Below are 18,569 nucleotides of genomic sequence, written 5' to 3' on the forward strand. Positions count from 1 at the left end.
GCTCTGTAACCGTGGACTCCAAGTGGTGTCATCTAGAGCCTGGTTTGACCTCCCTTCGGTTTCTAGGTACTAGCCTTACTGAGAAGGGGAATCGCGAAAGCAGAGAGAAAGTGTAGTTGTGTCCAGTGCCTATAGGTGGTGCTGTTGCACTGGGAGCATTCGGCCCAGCAGGGAAGGAGCCCTGACCTTAGGGCTAGCCAGAGGCTAAGGCTGAGATTAGAAAGATTTGTGAATAGTGAATGGCCAAGGACACCTACGGAGTGGTGGGCTGGGATTCCTTGCTCACTTCACGTCAGTGACGTGTCTCGTTCATTCTCGTCTTCAACCCAATGAGTACTTTGCCATTCTTTACATTCCCTAACATGGTCTTTTGTACAAGAGCTTTCTGGTCTCTAAGTCATTTTCTTGGGGCTTCCCACATTACTGAGAAACCTTCTGTCTTGGAATTGTTATGGCCCCCTGGAGAGTGTCATTCTCCTGGGCTCGTAGAGGCCACCACATTAAGGGTGGGGCACTCTTCCCCTGAAGGGGGGGATCTAAACACTTTCTCAGATGGATTTGAAATCCTGGGTGAGCCCCACAATTATCAAAAAAATTTTTTTTTGGAGACAGGGTTTCTTTGTGGCTTTGGAGTCTGTCCTGGAACTAGCTCTTGTAGACCAGGCTGGCCTCAAACTCACAGAGATTCGCCTGCCTCTGCCTCCTGAGTGCTGGGATTAAAGGCGTGCGCCACCACTGCTCAGCTAGCAAGTTAAATCTTGATGCTGCACAAAGGAACACATCAACAAAGAGAAAGTAACTTGGCAAAGCATTTTCCTTTTGTAAAAAGGGAGCACTAGAAACCAATAGGGATAGTGAGCTTACTTAGTCAAGGCAGCCTCGGTCTTCGATCCTTGATGTAGTTGGTGGCTGTGATCATCCCATGCGTTGGAGCTCTACTTTACAATCTGATACAATTGGCTAATAGTGACAAAGTGGAAGGGGGAGGTTCAAGAACTATGGGGTCTTATTGGGCTAAATACCTTTGATAGAAAAAAAATCATTTCTCTTAGGTATGCCCAAGAGACTGGTCTCCCAGGTGATTCTAGATCTAGTTTATCAAGTTCACAACTGAGAAGAACTGACTTAAGATCAAGACTGTAGTAGGACATTTTTGGTCTTTGATCTAGGATGTCCAGAAGATCCTGCACGCCCACTCAGAATGGTTTGTTCAGATCTACACATGCACTCCAGGAAGGGACTACCATAGCCTGACCTTGTTTAGCAACTCACAGTGGGGAGAAGCTGTGTGTGTGCTGTCACTGTTGGTCTGGGGGGGGTCACTGTTGGTCTGAGGGGGTCACTGTTGGTCTAGGGAGTCACTGTTGGTCTGGGGGGGTCACTGTTGGTCTGGGGATCACTGTTGATCTGGGTGTCACTGTAGGTCTGGGGGTCACTGTTGGTCTGGGGGTCTCTGTTGGTCTGGGGGTCTCTGTTGGTCTGGGGGGGCACTGTTGATCTGGGGGTCACTGTAGGTCTGGGGGTCACTGTTGGTCTGGGGGGTCTCTGTTGGTCTAGGGAGTCACTGTTGGTCTGGGGGTCTCTGTTGGTCTGGGGGGTTCACTGTTGGTTTAGGGGGTCACTGTTGGTCTAGGGGGTCACTGTTGGTCTAGGGGGGTCACTGTTGGTCTGGGGGTCACTGTTGGTGTAGGGATCACTGTTCTGGGGGGGGTCACTGTTGGTCTAGGGGTCACCGTTGGTCTGGGAGGGTGTGAATTTGGAATTATTGATAGATAGGTTATATAGTAAGAGAAAGTCTGTATAGAATGAAGTTGAATAGAAGCTGTGGTAGTGAAGTTATTTCTTCTGGGCCTGACAAGACCTTTGGCTATCTTACTTAGGACAGACTGCTATGGAGACCTACAGAATACTTTGGCCCTGCAGTCATGGCAACCAAACAGCGAAACAGCACAGGGACAGGTAGGTTTATGGCAATGATGATGGGGCTGTTAACACTTCCTCATGAAAACGCTGACATCTGACTCTTGTCTGAGCTTTATCCACCCTGTCCTGTCCTAACCCCCATCCTCCAGCTCCTATGCTACAGGCAGCAGGAAGTTGGTCAGGAGCAAATGCGAGCAGAGCGGTAACAACCACACTGGGGAGACCCCCCTGCCAGAGCAGAGTTGTGACACTCACAGTGGGGAAACCATTCCCTGGAGAGGAACTGTTCCTGTACTGCTACACTTACAGGGACTTCGTGGTATTCCTTGGCTCCTGGCTGCCAGGATACCTTTCCATCCAAGCTATAATGCTCACACTGTCTGTGTTTAAGAGACATTATTTTTTTTTTACTTCTTCCCAGAAAAAGTCACACAACAGAAACAAAATAAAGAGGAAATTGTGACATCATCATGGGGGCCTGAATTTAGTCTGAAAACACAGACTTCCTAAAAAGACAGTTTGAAATGTGTGGCAATTACGTCCATCAGTAGTTGCTGTTTCTCTTTAGGCTAATTAAAGTTGGTTTTCTGTCACTTTCAAATAACACCTTTACTAAATGTGTTAGTTGTAACTATGACTATTCCCTTCTGGATATTTTTTGTGTAATCAGCTTTGTGTGCTATTTATTTTCAATTAGAGGGACTATCTTTGGAGATAGGATGGGCAGAAGTTATCTATTAGTGAGTGTCTGATGAGGATATAAGAGCTCATTATAATCCTGAGGTTTTAGTTTTGAGTTATCTGTAGTTATCTGCTGAATGTTAATTAAGACACATGAATGAAGAATTTGGTTATAAATAACTCAAGGCAGATTAGAGTAGCACATACCTCTTGCATTAGTTACTTTTGGGTCCCTAGAGTGGGGTTATCTAACAGCTAGGGAGGGTTTATTTTATTCTTATTTTTATTTTTTTAAAAATATTTATTTATTTATTATGTATATAGTATTCTGTCTGTATGTCTGCAGGCCAGAAGAGGGCACCGGATCTCATTACAGATGGTTGTGAGCCACCATGTGGTTGCTGGGAACTGAACTCAGGACCTTTGGAAGAGCAGGCAATGCTCTTAACCACTGAGCTATCTCTCCAGCCCAGGAGGGTTTATTTTTGATTTGTAGTTTTGGAGAGGTCAGCTTATGGTTGCCCGGCCCCGTGTGCTTGGGAAGAGCACATTGGTGGGAACATGAGTCAAGAGTGCTTTCCCACTTCATGACAGTCAGGACATAGAGTGAGAGGCAGATAGGAGTTTGAAGCAAGGTACAGTCCCAAGGACACAGCATCCAACCAGACCTAGAACTTCCAGTTTCCTAAAACAGGGACACCCACAGGAGACAAAGCTTCAAAACAAAAAACTTTTGGTGACAATTGTATTCTAACCTTACATTTCTAAAATACATAATTTTAAGGATTCAGATAACACTTCTGACTCAGAGTGTATGGTTATTTTATGGATAGTTAGTTTTGTTGCCATTGGTAATAAAGACGCTGCTTTGGTCTATGGCAGGGCAGAATATAGCAAGGTGGAAATTCCAAGCAGAGAGAGAGGAAGAAAGAAAGCAGAGTCAGGAAGATGCCATGTAGCTGCCGAAGGAGACAGAAGCTGGAATCTTACTGGTAGACTGCAGCCTTGTAGTAATATATTAATAGAAATGGGTTGATTTAAGATGTAAGAGTTTGAGCTGGGCGGTGGTGGCACACCACTTTAATCCCAGCACTCGGGAGGCAGAGACAGGCGGATCTTTGTGAGTTCGAGACCAGCCTGGTCTACAAGAGCTAGTTCCAGGACAGGCTCCAAAGCTACAGAGAAACCCTGTCTTGAAAAAAAAAAAACAAAACAAAACAAAAAGATGTACGAGTTAGTTAATAAGAAGCCTGAGCTAACAGGCCAAGCAGTGTTCTGATTAATATAGTTTCTATGTGATTATTCAGGTCTGAGTGGCTGGAATGAATGAGTAGTCTCCATTTACAAAATGGAGACCACCGTCTTGGGGCATGGATCCACAAAAGATCTAAAAAAGCTTAAAAAAAACCCCCAGGGATTCTAGACCCACAAAAACAGGAGCTAAGGGCAGTTTCTTGGTAGCTGCATTTTTTCAGATAGGCTCTGTTTGCTGATGGTGAGCAGAAGTGTGGCTTCTTTATGAGAAAGCTTCCTGACTTAGCATTAGCAGCAGAAAACAGCATGGCTTCTTTAAGAGATGGCTTCCTGGTTTGTGCTGGCAGCATGAATGGCTCTGGCTCTTTTAGGAGCTCCTGCACTTAAATGGGGTTTGTGAGCACTATGCTACTAGTTGCTTAATGGTGACTTAGACCTGCTGTATCCCTGGAGCTGGGGTGGTGAGCACGGCTCACAGAAAGTGGTGAATATACCTCTGCCTTGTTGGATGGGGCAGAGCCAATAGGCAGGGCTACGCAGTTGGTCCTAGCCACACCTGCTTAGCATTTAAAAAAAAAAAGCACTCCTGGTCAGAAATATAGACTTATTAGAATCCTCATTTTACCAGTTTGTAAGTAGATCCATCAATGGCTTCTATTTTTCATTCCCTCTAAAATGGAAAAAGCATTTGACTTGTCCTGTGACCCCTATTCAAACTGATTGATGGCATATGAATTGTGTATGCATGGAACATGATCTCTAGGTGATACCTACCCAGATACAGATGACTAAGCAGGGTGAAGGATGGAATATGACTTAATACACAGGCTCTGTGTGGTGGACAAGCACTCTGACGAGGTCAAGAGTCACAAGACATTTCATACCAACTGTTTCAGTTAGTTATGTGTCTAACTTACTTACTTCCTCACTAAGCAGAGGATGAGGGTTTGGGACTCAGAGGAAGCAGGTCAGATGCTTCCCAAAGTCAGACAACAGAGAGCAGTGGATTGGGAAGTGTGCACAGCTCTGTGCAACTCAAGCTTATTAACTTTCTGTTTTATTTTCTTTGTATTCTTTTGGAGACAGGGTCTCCCTGTGTAGTCTTGTCTGACCTGAACTCACTATCTAGAACAATCTGGTCTGGAGCTCACAGAAATCTGCCTGCCTCTGACTCTCAGGTGCTGAGATCAAATGTCTTAGTTTCTCTTCTATTGCCATGTGGAGACACCATGACTAAGACAACTTATAAAAGAAAGCATTTAATTGGAAGGTTGTTTATGATGTCTGAGGGCGAGTCCATGACCATCATGGTGGGTAGCCTGGCAGCAGATGGGAGGCATGGCACTGGAGCCTCAGCTGAGAGCTTACATCTGATCCATACACTGGAGGCAGAGGGCAAGAGATGAGCCTAGTGTGACACACATGTGACACACTCCTTCAAAGACCACACCTCCTAATCTTTCCCCAAACAGTTCATTAACTCGGAATCACACATTCAAATATGGGCCAATAAAGACAATTCTCACTCAAACCAACACAGTTTGCGTGTGTGTGTGTGTGTGTGTGTGTGTGTGTGTGTGGTGTGCACAAGCAAGCTAGACAGCATTTGCAGATGTCAGAAAACAGCCTGCTAGAACTGGTTAGGTAACCTCTATTTTGACCTCTCTTCCATCTTGGGTAAGAGTACACATGTGTGCTACTATTCTTTGACTTATTGAAATATTTCCTTTTATCTTCTTACATTATTAACACTAACTGTAACTAATTGGATAAAATATATGTCTAAATTTATCTTATATGCCCAGTTTAAATAACAGGTAATGGTACCCAATTCTCAAGTGCCTTTACAGATCTGAAGGTATGGCATTTAAGAAAAGAGCCTCTAACACAGAGACACACCAGCTCCCGCAGCATCCTTTAGCTCCTCCAAGTAGATACGTGGTTGCAAAGTGGCGCACGCCTTTAATCCTAGCACTCGGGAGGCAGAGGCAGGCGGATCTCTGTGAGTTCAAAGCCAGCCTGGTCTACAAGAGCTAGTTCCAGGACAGGAACCAAAAGCTACGGAGAAACCCTGTCTCGAAAAATCAAAAAAAAAAAATGCAATTGCTACTAGGAAATTTCACCTCCAGGCTTGTCTATGGGTTTGGCAAAGCCACCCACAAAGGATAAGCAGCCTTTTACCTCTTCAGCTTCCTGGATGCCTTCAGGGAAATCGATCTTCTCATCCTTCTGAGACAGGTAGACTAAATCTTCCTCCCACAGGAAAATCTTTGGGCCTCTTGTACTTATAGCTAACGGCAAGCACTGCTTCTAGGCTGATGTTCTCCATGGACTAAGACAAATTTGGGATTGCCTGTGTAGCTAAAAAGCTGTCTCATTTTTGTTCATTTATCCCTCCCAGATCAGTCTAATGGCATTTGATGACTTAAGGTACTGGTAGCTCATTACTTTATTTGTGAAGTTTCCTGCTAGAATACAGTCAGGGGTGCCTCTTTCACAGGCTTCATAATTCAATGTCAACAGGTTATAGTCGTATCTTAAAAATCCAGAGGTCCCAACTTGCTTTAATTGTGTCTAGAGGCATTTGAAAGCAGTAGCCTTTTGCTCTGCCACCAAGATATAAATCTGCTACAGTTCTCTTCCTGAAAAATTTCTGCTGCTGTATCAAAAATCAGGTCTGATAAAAAACTAACAGTCTTCAGAGCCCATTTTAACGCCAGCCAGTTTCAAGCACATTTTATAGGTCACTTCTGCTCTCGGGGCCAAGACAAAGCTCTCTGCAGACAATGCCAACACCTGCACCAGCTCCAGGACTTCACCATTGCTCCCGACTCTCTGGGATGAAGGACACGTACCACTAAAATCTGGTTGTATCTAATACACCCGGGTCTCATTGTACATTCAGGGCACTTCTGACAGTTAATGACTTCCCATGGCTGCCCCATTTATAGGGCCAATAATAATTATTTTCCTCTTAGCCTCCTACCTTCTCATCTCCCTCAAAAAGCAGGTGCCTGAGGACTCCAGGATGACAGTAAACCGGATGCCCCTCCAGCCACACCTGTTACTGACTGTGAGCCCAACTCCCAGTTCCCCACCCCATGTCGCCCATGCCCGCAGGAAGTAGCCAGACTTGAGCGGATGCCCCTATATCTAAGGAGTCTTGGATGTTTGGTTGAAAGTGAGACCCCAGCCCTCTGACACGCCTATATCCAAGGGGATGATTGGAGGCATCACCTCAGCTCCTGGCCTGGGAGATGCCTTGGTCCGTACCCCAATTCTGGAAAAGCCCGCCAAGCACTGAGCCCTCCCAAGGGAGGGTCATAACTTTTTCTACAGGCTGTTTAGGCTGTCACCAAAAAAAAAGAACACATTGTTTTCAGGTTTGGCATGTGCCCCTCTCTGTCTCTCTCTCTATCCCGCAATGCTTTCCTGGCCATCGGGAACACTGCAGTAAACACGGGCATTCGTTTGGTCTGATTGAAATTATTTGCGTTGGCAGAGAGGCTCGTCTTAAGGTTATTCCTAACAAGCCCAGAAGGAGAAAGGACAAATTGCTGTCTGCTTGTCTCTAATGAGGCTCTCAGGGACCATGGCCCTCAAGGCAGGCCATGGAAGTTCCTCTGAAGAGCTCACCCTGTGGATCCCCAGATGTCCTTCTGTTCCTGAGGGCTGAGCCCAGGCTCCAGAGCATCCTGCATACAGCCCAACAACACCAATGACATTTCTCCTCCCTCAGAACGACAACTTCTGGCCAAGTAAAGAATGTGAAGCAAGCCCAGCACTTCTGGTGACATCGCCGACTGCCGTCTGCTCTCAATGTCAGGTCAGTAGGACTTTATGCTGCATATTGGAGGTGAAACCTTCTAGGGACCCCCTTCCTCCTACGTGGAGCCACATAAGCAGTTCTGAGCTCACAGACCATTCTTTATAATCACCCATTACAACCAGCGCCTGTCTTGTCAGTTCTGGAGTCCTGGCTGTGGGGAGTCCAGGTTGGCCAAGTGTCTGCCCATCCCTCTGACTCATCCTTAGCTCCACAAGTTCAGCTCAGGGCCCCTAGCCAAGAAGTCGTGGTCTAGAACTCAGAGGTGAGCTCTGTTTGAGTCTAGAGAGCAGCACACTGTGATTATCAGTCCTGGGGTGGCTTTGGATGAGGCCAAATATGATCCACAGAGCAAGCAGGAATATGTGATTTGTTCAGATTGGAGAGGATGGAGAACCCATGTTTCCTCCAAAGCCACGTTGTTAATCATGGTGATTGTGTCTATAATACTGGGTGTTAAAAGCTTGCGGCCTGTTAGCATCTAGGGCAATCATCTGTGTGTATATGAGTGCTTTGGTGGTTTTATATCTTTTTGTCAATATAGATTGATTGTACAAAATGATGGTTTCATCATGGCAGCTTTACACATGTAAAATATACTTTGATCCCATGCAAATCTTATCCTTTGCTGTCTTTGGCTTCCCCTCTGGCTTCCTGGTCTCTGGAAATAATTTCCCCTTCTACTTTAATGTTTTTATTTTTATTATGCATTAATTACTAAAAATGATATTATTTAATTAAAATTGAAAAACAAATACAGTCTCTATATCTTGGCTGTCCTGAGACTCTCTTACATTTTTGGTTGTGAGCTTGGTCTTTAACGCTGAGCCATCCCTCCAGCTGCTGAGATTCTCTGTGGAGATACTATCTATGCATAAAACTGGCCTTAAGCTCACAGAGATCCTCCAGCCTCTTCCTGTGGAGTAGTGGGATTATAGATGTGTCCAACCATGTCTGAGCATGTTTCTTTTTACCTTAGATTTCCCATTTGAAAAGAAATGTATCCAGGTGGTAGGAGGCATCCGGGAATCAGAGGCAGGAAAATCTCCTTGATTTGAGGCTAGCCTGGTCTTCAGAGTAGGTTCCAGGACAGCCAGAGCTACACAGAGATACCCTGTCTCAAAAAACAGAACAGAACAAAACAAAACAACACAGCCTCCCAGAAGCCAAAAACAATAAGCAAGCAAAAAACCAAACAGCAATGAAGTGTTTCTGTTTTCCCGAGTCTGGCGTATTTCACTTCACGTGTTAATATAATTTCCATCATTCTCCTTCAAATGATCTACTAATTTTCATATTTTTAAATAAAACACCACTACACACACACACACACACACACACACACACACACAATGTTTTAGTTCATTAATCTATTGATTGACATTTAAACAAGGTTGCACACAGTTAAAACTATCTTCATACTGGCCGTGTAGCTCAAGACCTTAAACTCTTGATCCTCCTGCCTCTACATTCCTAACACTGAGATTCAAGGCATCTACCACTACACCCCCCCTCCTAACTCTGCCAGAATTCCTATGTCTGTAATTTGTTTTGAGAGAGCGTTTCTTTGTGCAGCCATGGAGGCTGTCCTTGATCTTGCTCTATAGATCAAGCTGGCCTTGAACTCAGAGATCTGCTGACTCTGCCTTCCAAGTGTTGGGATTAAAAGTGGGTACCAGCACCTCCAGGATATGTCTGTAATTTTTTTAAATGTCATTTTTATTTTATTTTATGAAACTGGAAATAATGGCTCAGTGGTTAAGAGCACTGGCTGTTTTTTCATACACCCAGCACCCATAGGGTAGCTCTTAACTGTTTTTAACTTCAGTTCCTGGGTATCGGATACCCTCATACAGACATTCTTGCAGACAAAACACCAATGCACACAAAATAAATACATTCTAAAAGTTACACTTTAAAAAAACCTTTAGCTGGACAGGCATTGTGGTCATGTCACCCATAAACTCAGGAAGCAGGGTCATGAGGATTCTAAGTTCAAGATCACTCTTGTCAACATGGGAGACCCCGTCTCAAAGATCCAAAAGGAAAACAATGGCAGAAAGTTCAAGCAGCGCACATGGCTGAGCAGAAACTCACTGTCAGAAACTGTTCATCATCCTTCCTGAGACACCACATACAATCCATTCACAAGCCTGTGCACTGTACCAAGAAAGAGGCGAAGCCACTGCAGGGAACAAAATGTTTGTGCTTTTGCCAAATCCTCTGACCTATTTCTCTGTTGCTCTAGTTGTCCAGTCTTGAGCAGGAATCCCAAGTTTGAGGATTTAATCATCATTGCCTGCTCATAGTCCAATGAGAGGCAGCAACCAGTCGAGTGTCTCTGAGTTCCTCCTCCTGGGACTCTCCAGGGATCCCCAGCAGCAGCGGCTCCTCTTCCTGCTCTTCCTCACCATGTACCTGGCCACTGTCCTGGGGAACCTGCTCATCATCCTGGCCATCGGCACAGACTCCCGCCTGCACACCCCCATGTACTTCTTCCTCAGCAACCTGTCCTTCGTGGATGTCTGCTTCTCCTCCACCACTGTCCCCAAGGTGCTGGCCAACCATATACTTGAGACTCAGGCCATTTCTTTCTCTGGGTGTCTCACACAGATGTATTTTCTTTTCATGTTTGTGGACATGGACAATTTCCTGCTGGCTGTGATGGCCTATGACCGTTTTGTAGCCATCTGCCAGCCTTTAAACTACACAACAAAGATGACCCAAAAAGTCTGTGTCCTGATGGTGGCAGGATCGTGGGTCACTGCCAATCTGAATGTCCTATTACACACCCTGCTCATTGCTCAGCTCTCATTCTGTGGGGACAATGCCATCCCTCACTTCTTCTGTGACATTACTCCTCTCCTGAAACTGTCCTGCTCTGACACACACCTCAATGAGCTGATGATCCTCACAGAGGGAGCTGTAGTCATGGTTACCCCTTTTGTCTGCATCCTGATCTCCTACATCCACATCACATCTGCTGTCCTGAGAGTCTCATCCCCAAGGGGAAGATGGAAAGCCTTCTCCACGTGTGGCTCCCACCTGGCTGTGGTCTGCCTCTTCTATGGCACCATCATCGCCGTCTATTTCAACCCTGCATCTGCACATTCATCTGAGAAGGACACGGCAGCCACCGTGTTGTACACAGTGGTGACCCCCATGCTGAACCCGTTCATCTACAGCCTGAGGAACAGGGACCTGAAAGGGGCTCTCTACAAAGTGGTCCATAGAAGGACCTTTTCTGATTAACGAGAAGATTTGTACTGATTCTCGTTTCCTATCATGTTTCAGAGTTGAGCACAATTTGAAACTGGACTCTGTTAAGCTCACTTAAAAGCCAATTGTTTCTTTCTTTTTAGAGGACTCTCATTTACCAGCTGCCATAATGGAGTTACCAATAATGGGACTCCACCTTTCTTTGTCTTGATTGTTTCACTGGTTCTAGGGATGGAACCCAGAGCTCTGCACACGCAAGGTAAGAGCTCTACCCTGTGTTCTACTCTGCAGCCATTCGTACTAACTTTAAAATTGTTTTATGTGCAATCAACTTGTTACATTTTGTCTGTCCATCTGTCGAGCTCATTTTCAAGTGTTTGGTGTAGTCTGTGACTGTTTGAGTAGATGACAGAGGTCAATCTTGTGTGTCATTTCTCAGGAAACATACACAGTATTTTGTGTGTGACAGTGTCACTCATGGGACCTTAGGCTCATGAATTAGTCTGGATTGGCTGGCCTGTGTGCCCCTGGAATCCACCAGTTTTCGGGCCCAAGCCGTGGGATTACAAATGGTATGTAAATTGGAGGTTATTGGATAACTTTAGGAGTGAATTATCTTGTTTCAATTGTGTGTGACCCAGGAATCCAACTAACAGACATGACTGTGGCAAGTGCCTTTCTCTCCTGGGTCATCCCACCTTCCCCTAAGAGAAGTCCTTGTTTAAAAGGCTGTAGGAAGATGTGGTAACACACGCATTTGGACACTGTGATCACCTAGGAATCTACTGTAGTGTAAAATCTCCATACAGAACAGGTAAGGGGGGCTCTGGAGGGTGGGGTGACAGTGAGATGAAGGAAACATCTGAGTTGTCTCCAATGAGCAGTGTCCTTATGTGTCCCCATTATGGTCTTCATGGAGGCTGGTCCACAAAAGCTCCTCTGTGAATGTGACTGCTACCTGCAGGAAAAGCGTGTCAGAGGAGACAGGGCTTCAGGAACCCAGAGATGAGCTGGACATCGTCAGGACCCTTTAGGGGAATTCTGAATGGCTGTATGTAACATTGGAGTGTTCATGAGCTCATGTGTGGCATGTGGTAAGGAAACCTACGTTCAGTGCTCCCTCTGCTCAGACCCACTGCTAGGTCTCTTCCTAATTTCTTGTGAACCAAGCCTTTCTTTCCATGAAGCTCTTTTTTTGTGGTGTGTGTGTGTTCTCTCATCTCGATTATTCTTTGAATTGTTCATCTTCTCCATGAGACTTTCTTCAGCTGATGAGATGCCCTGGTCCACACACTCCTTCCTCCTTGTCCTTAAGCAAAGGCAACAATCAGCTTTAGAGAGAAGAGGAGAAGCCGCAGCGGCAAGGCCAAGGGACGAAAGTGTATGGCCTGAGCTTTTGTTTGCTCTCATGCTGAGGACAGCTCTAGGCCGTGTCCCCTCGGCACACGCTCTGCTTCTGAGCTTCATCTGCCTCCTCACAGCTCCTGAGAATGTTCACTGAATGAGATTCTGTAGAAAATGCAGACCTCAGAAAGAGCAAAGAGCAAGCGGTGCTGTAAAGTCCCAAGCATGTCACCTGGCTCTGAGTGTCCTCTCATGACGCTCTTCTTCCTGACCAAAAGTGTCATTCACATCTGCTTAACATCTGAGAAGTGAGACTTAAATTTCTTCAAAAACCGTGTGTCCTGAGGATGATGATGATGTCCACATGAGCTCTGTCGATGTACAGAATAGATGCATCCTGGATTGCTTGGAGGAGAAACAAAAGGAACAAAATCATTTAAAATTTGCAATCCGATTTCTCATATTTGAACATTTTCTGCTGTCCTAAAATAATTCTGCACATGGAATAACTTTTGTATTTACTTACCTTCTCACCTAAAATTTCCCTTATTTATTTATATTAATAAAATGTTTTGGGGTCTTACTTATTTCACTTGTCTAAGTGGTCTGTCTGGATGTATGTATGTCCCTCATGTGTGCCTGGTGTCTAAGGAGGCCAGCCCCTGAATTGACAGGCTGTTGTGAGACACCATGCAGAATTCAGGTCCCATACAAGAGCAACAAGTGCTCTAACCACGGAGCCACCTCTCCAGCCCACATCTGACTGCAGTGAGATCTGACACTGTAAGAGCAGCTGAGCCCGGAAGACTGACTGAACCCCTCCTGGCTTTGCAAAACCAAGGGCCTGGGTGTGCTGAGCACTCTACCCACAACTTACATTCCAGCCCACCGTTATAATTATTCTTTCAAACGTTACTTTCTCTCTTCCTTCCCCTCTCAGTTGGATTTGCTACACATTGCAGGCTGCCTTTAACCCATCATTTCTCTTCCCTTGGCCACCTGATTACTGTGATTGCAGGCTTGTGCCATGAAATGATACTTTCATGTTTGCCTAAAAAAAAAAGAAGATGTCTGAAGGGGCTGGAGAGATGGCTCAGAGGTTAAGAGCATTGCCTGCTCTTCCAAAGGTCCTGAGTTCAATTCCCAGCAACTACATGGTGGCTCACAACTATCTGTAATGAGGTCTGGTGGCCCCTTCTGGCCAGCAGGCATACACACAGAATATTGTATACATAATAAATAAATATTAAAAAAAAAGAAGATGTCTGGAGATCCATACCTGTAGTCTCAGATCTCAGAAGACAACACAGAAGGATTAGGAGTTTTTTTTTTCCAGGCTCAAATATATCACAAATTTTAGGCCACTTCTGCTGCATGATTTTCCATTACAAAATATTTGCACAATATAAACAATGCAAACCATGCTTGTGATTTCTCTTATGTTTGGTTTTGACCTTTGCCTTTATCAGCTGAGCCAGCTCTCCCGCTCTAGTCTGTCATTTCTCTGGCACTGCTGCTGTTAGTTTTTACAGTAAACTGACACATGGGACTCTCTGCTTCACTGCCCTGTGTAACAATGTCTCCACATCTGTTGTGGCTTCTCGCAAATGGTTTCCCTTCCTGATTTTCAACCTTGTGTTTGGCCACATGAGTTACCAAAGGAAGATGTGCTGTGGGGTGTGACATTCTGCCTGCTGATGCTTCCCAGTAGAGCCTACTCCCTAGAGGCAGACCCTGACTGCTGAGCCCCAAGAGGAACTCAGGATGAGTATGAGAGGGAGCAGCTGGTCCCAAGTCCTTGTGACCCACAGGTGACAGACACGCAGGACAGTGCATAGAAGAGGCTAGAAGTTGTTGCTTTTGAAATCCATTATGGCTGGTTTCCCTGATTTTGGTTACTATTGAAAACAGGGTTCATTCTGTTTTGTTTTGTGATATGGTCTTTCATTAGAGCTCAGACTGTCACAGAATTCATCATTTTTTAACGTGTGTGTTGTGCTGTAGGAATTCCTACCGCCAGGAGACTTGCAATGTATAGCAAGTCTAACTGAGAGGGGAAGGAGGAGAGAAAGTAACGTTTTGAAAGGAAAATTATAACAGTGGCTGGAATGTAAGTTGTGGATAAAGAGCTCAGCATACCCAGGCCCTTTGTTTTGAGCAAAGCCAGAGGTTCAGTCAGTCGTCTGGGCTCAGCTGCTCTTACAGTGTCAGATCTCACTGCAGTCAGATGTGGGCTGGAGAGGGGGCTCCATGGTTAGAGCACTTGTTGCTCTTGCAGAACACCTGGGTTCATCTCCTAGACACAGGTGGTGGCTCACAACAGCCTGTAACTCCAGGTCCAGTTGTCTCTGGACACCAGGCACACACATAGTGCACATAATACATACATACAGGCAGAACACTTGAACAAGTAAAATGAATAAATTGTCAAAATATTTTATTCAAAATAAATACATAATAAAAATGTTAGGTGAAAAAGTAAGTAGATACAGAAGTTATTCCATCTGCATAATTATTTTAGGACAGCAGAAGATGTTGAAATATGAGTGATGGGTTTGCAAATTTTCATGACTTCTTTGCTTTCTGTTTCTCCTCTAAATGATCTAAGATATATATAATCTGTACATTGACAGAGGTCACAAGGACATCATCCTCACTGACACAGAGTTTTTGAAAAATTTCAATCTCACTTTTCAGATGTTAAGCAAATGAGAGAGACACTATTGGTCAGGAAGAAGAAGAGCGCAATGAGAAGACACACAGGACCGGGCGACTTGACTCTGGGGCTTTACAGCACCCCTTGCTCTTTGCTCTTTCTGAGGTTTGCATTTTCTACAGAATCTCATTCAGTGAACATTCTCAGGAGCTGTGAGGAGGCAGATGAAGCTCAGAAGCAGAGTGTGTGCTGAGGGGACACGGCCTAGAGCTGTCCTCAGCATGAGAGCAAACAAAAGCTCAGGCCATACTCTTTCATCCCTTGGCCTTGCCCTGCTGTTTCTCCTGTTCTCCCTAAAGCTGGTTGTTGCCTTTGCTTAAGGACAAGGAGGAAGGAGTGTGTGGACCGGGGCAGCTCATCACCTGAAGAAAGTATCATGGAGAGGATGAATAACTCCAAGAATAACCCACAAGCCCGCTCACTGTGCTATTGAAGAGGCGAAGCCACTGCAGGGAATAAAATGTTAGTGATTTTTGGCAAATTCTGAGGTTTTACCCCAGTCCCTCATGCTTGGAAGGCAAGCGCCTTACAGACTGAGCCATCTCTTGTTTAAAATAAGATGTATTTGGGCTGGAGAGATGGCTCAGAGGTTAAGAGCACTGACTGCTCTTCCAGAGGTCCTGAGTTCAATTCCCAGCAACCACATGGTGGCTCACAACCATGAGATCTGGTGCCCTCTTCTGGCATGTTGTATACATAATAAATAAATCTAAAAAAAAAAAACTTTAAAAAAAAAATAAGATGTATTTGTGAGCCAAGTATAGTGCCGTATGGAGAGGCAGGTGGATCTCTGTGATTTCGAGACCAGCCTGGCCTACATAGAGAGTCCCAGAGCAATTAAGGCTACATAGTGAAACATTGCCTCAAATGCAAACAAAAGAATGCTTGTTTCGTTTTTACTTAAGTGCGTGTGTGTGTCTGTGCACATGCATGCCATGGTCTGTAAGGTAGAGTTCATGGACAACTTTCAGGAATAAATTATCTTTTTTTAAGTGTGTGGGTGCCAGGAATCCAAGTTTCTAAGTCGAGATTGTGGCAAGTGCCTTTCTCCCCTGGGCCATCCACCTTCCCTAAGAGAATTCCTTGTTTAGAGTCTGTAGGAAGATGTGGTAACACACGCATTTGAACACTGTGATCACCTAGGAATCTACTGTAGTGTAAAATCTCCATACAGAACAGGTAAGGGGGGCTCTGGAGGGTGGGGTGACAGTGAGATGAAGAAAACATCTGAGTTGTCTCCAATGAGCAGTGTCCTTATGTGTCCCCATTATGGTCTTCATGGAGGCTGGTCCACAAAAGCTCCTCTGTGAATGTGACTGCTACCTGCAGGAAAAGCGTGTCAGAGGAGACAGGGCTTCAGGAACCCAGAGATGAGCTGGACATCGTCAGGACCCTTTAGGGGAATTCTGAATGACTGTATGTAACATTGGAGTGTTCATACATGAGCTCATGTGCGGCATGTGGTAAGGAAACCTACGTTCAATGCTCCTTCTGCTCAGATCCACTGCGAGGTCTCTTCCCAGTCCCTTGTGATCCAAGCCCTTCTCCCTGTGAAGCTCTTTCTGTGTGTGTGTGTGTGTGTGTGTGTTCTTTCGGCTAGATTATTCTTTGAGTTATTCATCCTCTACATGAGACTTTCTTCAGCTGATGAGATGTCCTGGTCCACATTCCTTCCTCCTTGTCCTTAAGCAAAGGCAACAATCAGCTTTAAGAGAGAAGAGGAGAAGCCGCAGCGGCAAGGCCAAGGGATGAAAGAGTATGGCCTGAGCTTCTGTTTGCTCTCATGCTGAGGACAGTTTTTGGCCGTGTCCCCTCAGCACACACTCTGCTTCTGAGCTTCATCTGCCTCCTCACAGCTCCTGAGAATGTTCACTAAATGAGCTCCTTCAGAAGAATGAGGACCTCATAAAGAGAAAGAGCAAACGGTGCTGTAACGTCCTGAGCTGTGTCGCCATGCCCTGTGTGTCTTCTCATGGCGCTCTTCTTCCTGACCAATAGTGTCATTCACATCTGCTTAACATCTGAGAAGTGAGACTGAAACTTCTTCAAATTTGTGTGTCCTGAGGATGATGTCCACGTGACCCCTGTTGATGTACAGATTATATACATCTTGGGTCCTTTGAAGGAGATACAGAAAGCAAAGGAGTCACTTAAAATTTGCAAACCCATCACTCATATTTGAACATCTTCTGCTGTCCTAAAATAAATGTGTACACTGAATAACTGCTGTATCTATTTACTTTTTCACCTAATATTTTTATCATATATTTATTTTGAATAAAATATTTTGGGGACTTATATATTTTATTTGTTCAAGTATTCTGCCTGGATGTATGTATGTGCACTACATGTGTGCCTGGTGTCTAGAAACACCTGGACCTGGAGTTATAGGCTGTTGTGAGCCACCACCTGCGTCTAGGAGATGAATCCAGGTGTTCTGCAAGAGCACCAAGTGCTCTAACCACGGAGCCACCTCTCCAGCCCACATCTGACTGATGTGAGATCTGACACTCAAAGAGCAGCTGAGCCCAGAAGACTGACTGAACCTCTGGCTTTGCTCAATACCAAGGGCCTGGGTGTGCTGAGACCTCTACCCACGACTTACATTCCAGCCCACTGTTATAATTATCCCTTCAAAACGTTACTTTTTCCTCCTTCCCCTCTCAGTTGGATCTGCTATACAGTTCAGGCTGTCCTTACACTCATGATTCTCTTCCCTTAGTCACCTGATCACTGGAATTGCACACTTGTGCCATGACACTTTGGTATTTTCCTTTAAAAAAGATGTGTGGTGATCCATACCTGTAGTCCCAGGATTCAGAAGGCAAACAGAGAAGGATTAAGAGTTTATTCCAGCCTCAGATACATCATCATTGAGGCCACGTCTGCTGCACGAGTTCCCTTTACAAAACAGTTCCACAGTGTACACAGTGCTATCCAGGTCTATAATTTCTCTTATATTATGTTGTGAGCCTTGCCTTTATCAGCTGAGCCAGCTCTCCCGCTCTAGTCTGTCATTTCTCTGGCACTGCTGCTGTTAGTTTTTACAATAAACTGACACATGGGACTCTCTGCTTCACTGCCCTGTATAACAATGTCTCCACATCTGTTGTGGCTTCTGACAAATGGTTTCCTTCCTGGCCTTGTGTTTGGCCGCTTGAGTTACCAAGGGAAGATGTGCTGTGGGTGTGACATCTGCCTACTGATGCTTCCCAGTAGAGCCTACTCCCTAGAGGCAGACCCTGCCTGCTGAGACCCAGGAGGAACATAACACTGTGAGTATGAGAGACAGCAGGGGATGCCAAGTCCTGGTGACATGGTGACATGCAGGCCAGTGAACAGGAGAGGCTAGAAGTCATTGCTGTTGAAACCCAATATGGCTGTGCTCCTCAATGATGGTTACTACATAAAAATTACAGAGTTTATTCTATTTTGTTTTGAGATATGGTCTTTCTATGGAGTTCAGACTGTCACAGAATTTATCATCATGTGCGTGTATTTTGTGTGTGTAGACAGAGTCTCCTGTGGCTGAGTCTGGCTCCTCTATGTGGTTGAGGCTGGCTTTGAAAACATGATCCTCCTTTCTCCACCTCCCAAGTGTTGAGC

The 18,569-nt window shown here is 45.2% G+C and overlaps 2 protein-coding genes across 2 annotated transcripts in view; one reads left to right on the forward strand and one right to left on the reverse strand.

The window, feature by feature from the left end:
• Znf597 (zinc finger protein 597) overlaps nucleotides 1–18,569 on the reverse strand; it is a 324,428-nt gene that overhangs the window by 30,810 nt on the left and 275,049 nt on the right. The gene's annotated exons all lie outside the window — the stretch shown is intronic.
• On the forward strand, nucleotides 9,998–11,110 carry LOC142831531 (olfactory receptor 1f45-like). The gene has a single exon (XM_075941753.1). It carries the CDS (start codon nucleotides 9,998–10,000, stop codon nucleotides 10,934–10,936), a length of 939 nt encoding a protein of 312 aa, XP_075797868.1. The 3' UTR covers nucleotides 10,937–11,110.

This window comes from Microtus pennsylvanicus, chromosome 11 (assembly GCF_037038515.1).
Source record: "Microtus pennsylvanicus isolate mMicPen1 chromosome 11, mMicPen1.hap1, whole genome shotgun sequence".
NCBI lineage: Eukaryota > Metazoa > Chordata > Mammalia > Rodentia > Cricetidae > Microtus > Microtus pennsylvanicus.

Bases quoted from the DNA above. Each gene is read 5' to 3' on its own strand.
- LOC142831531 (XM_075941753.1), top strand. From the start codon at position 9,998: ATGAGAGGCAGCAACCAGTCGAGTGTCTCTGAGTTCCTCCTCCTGGGA.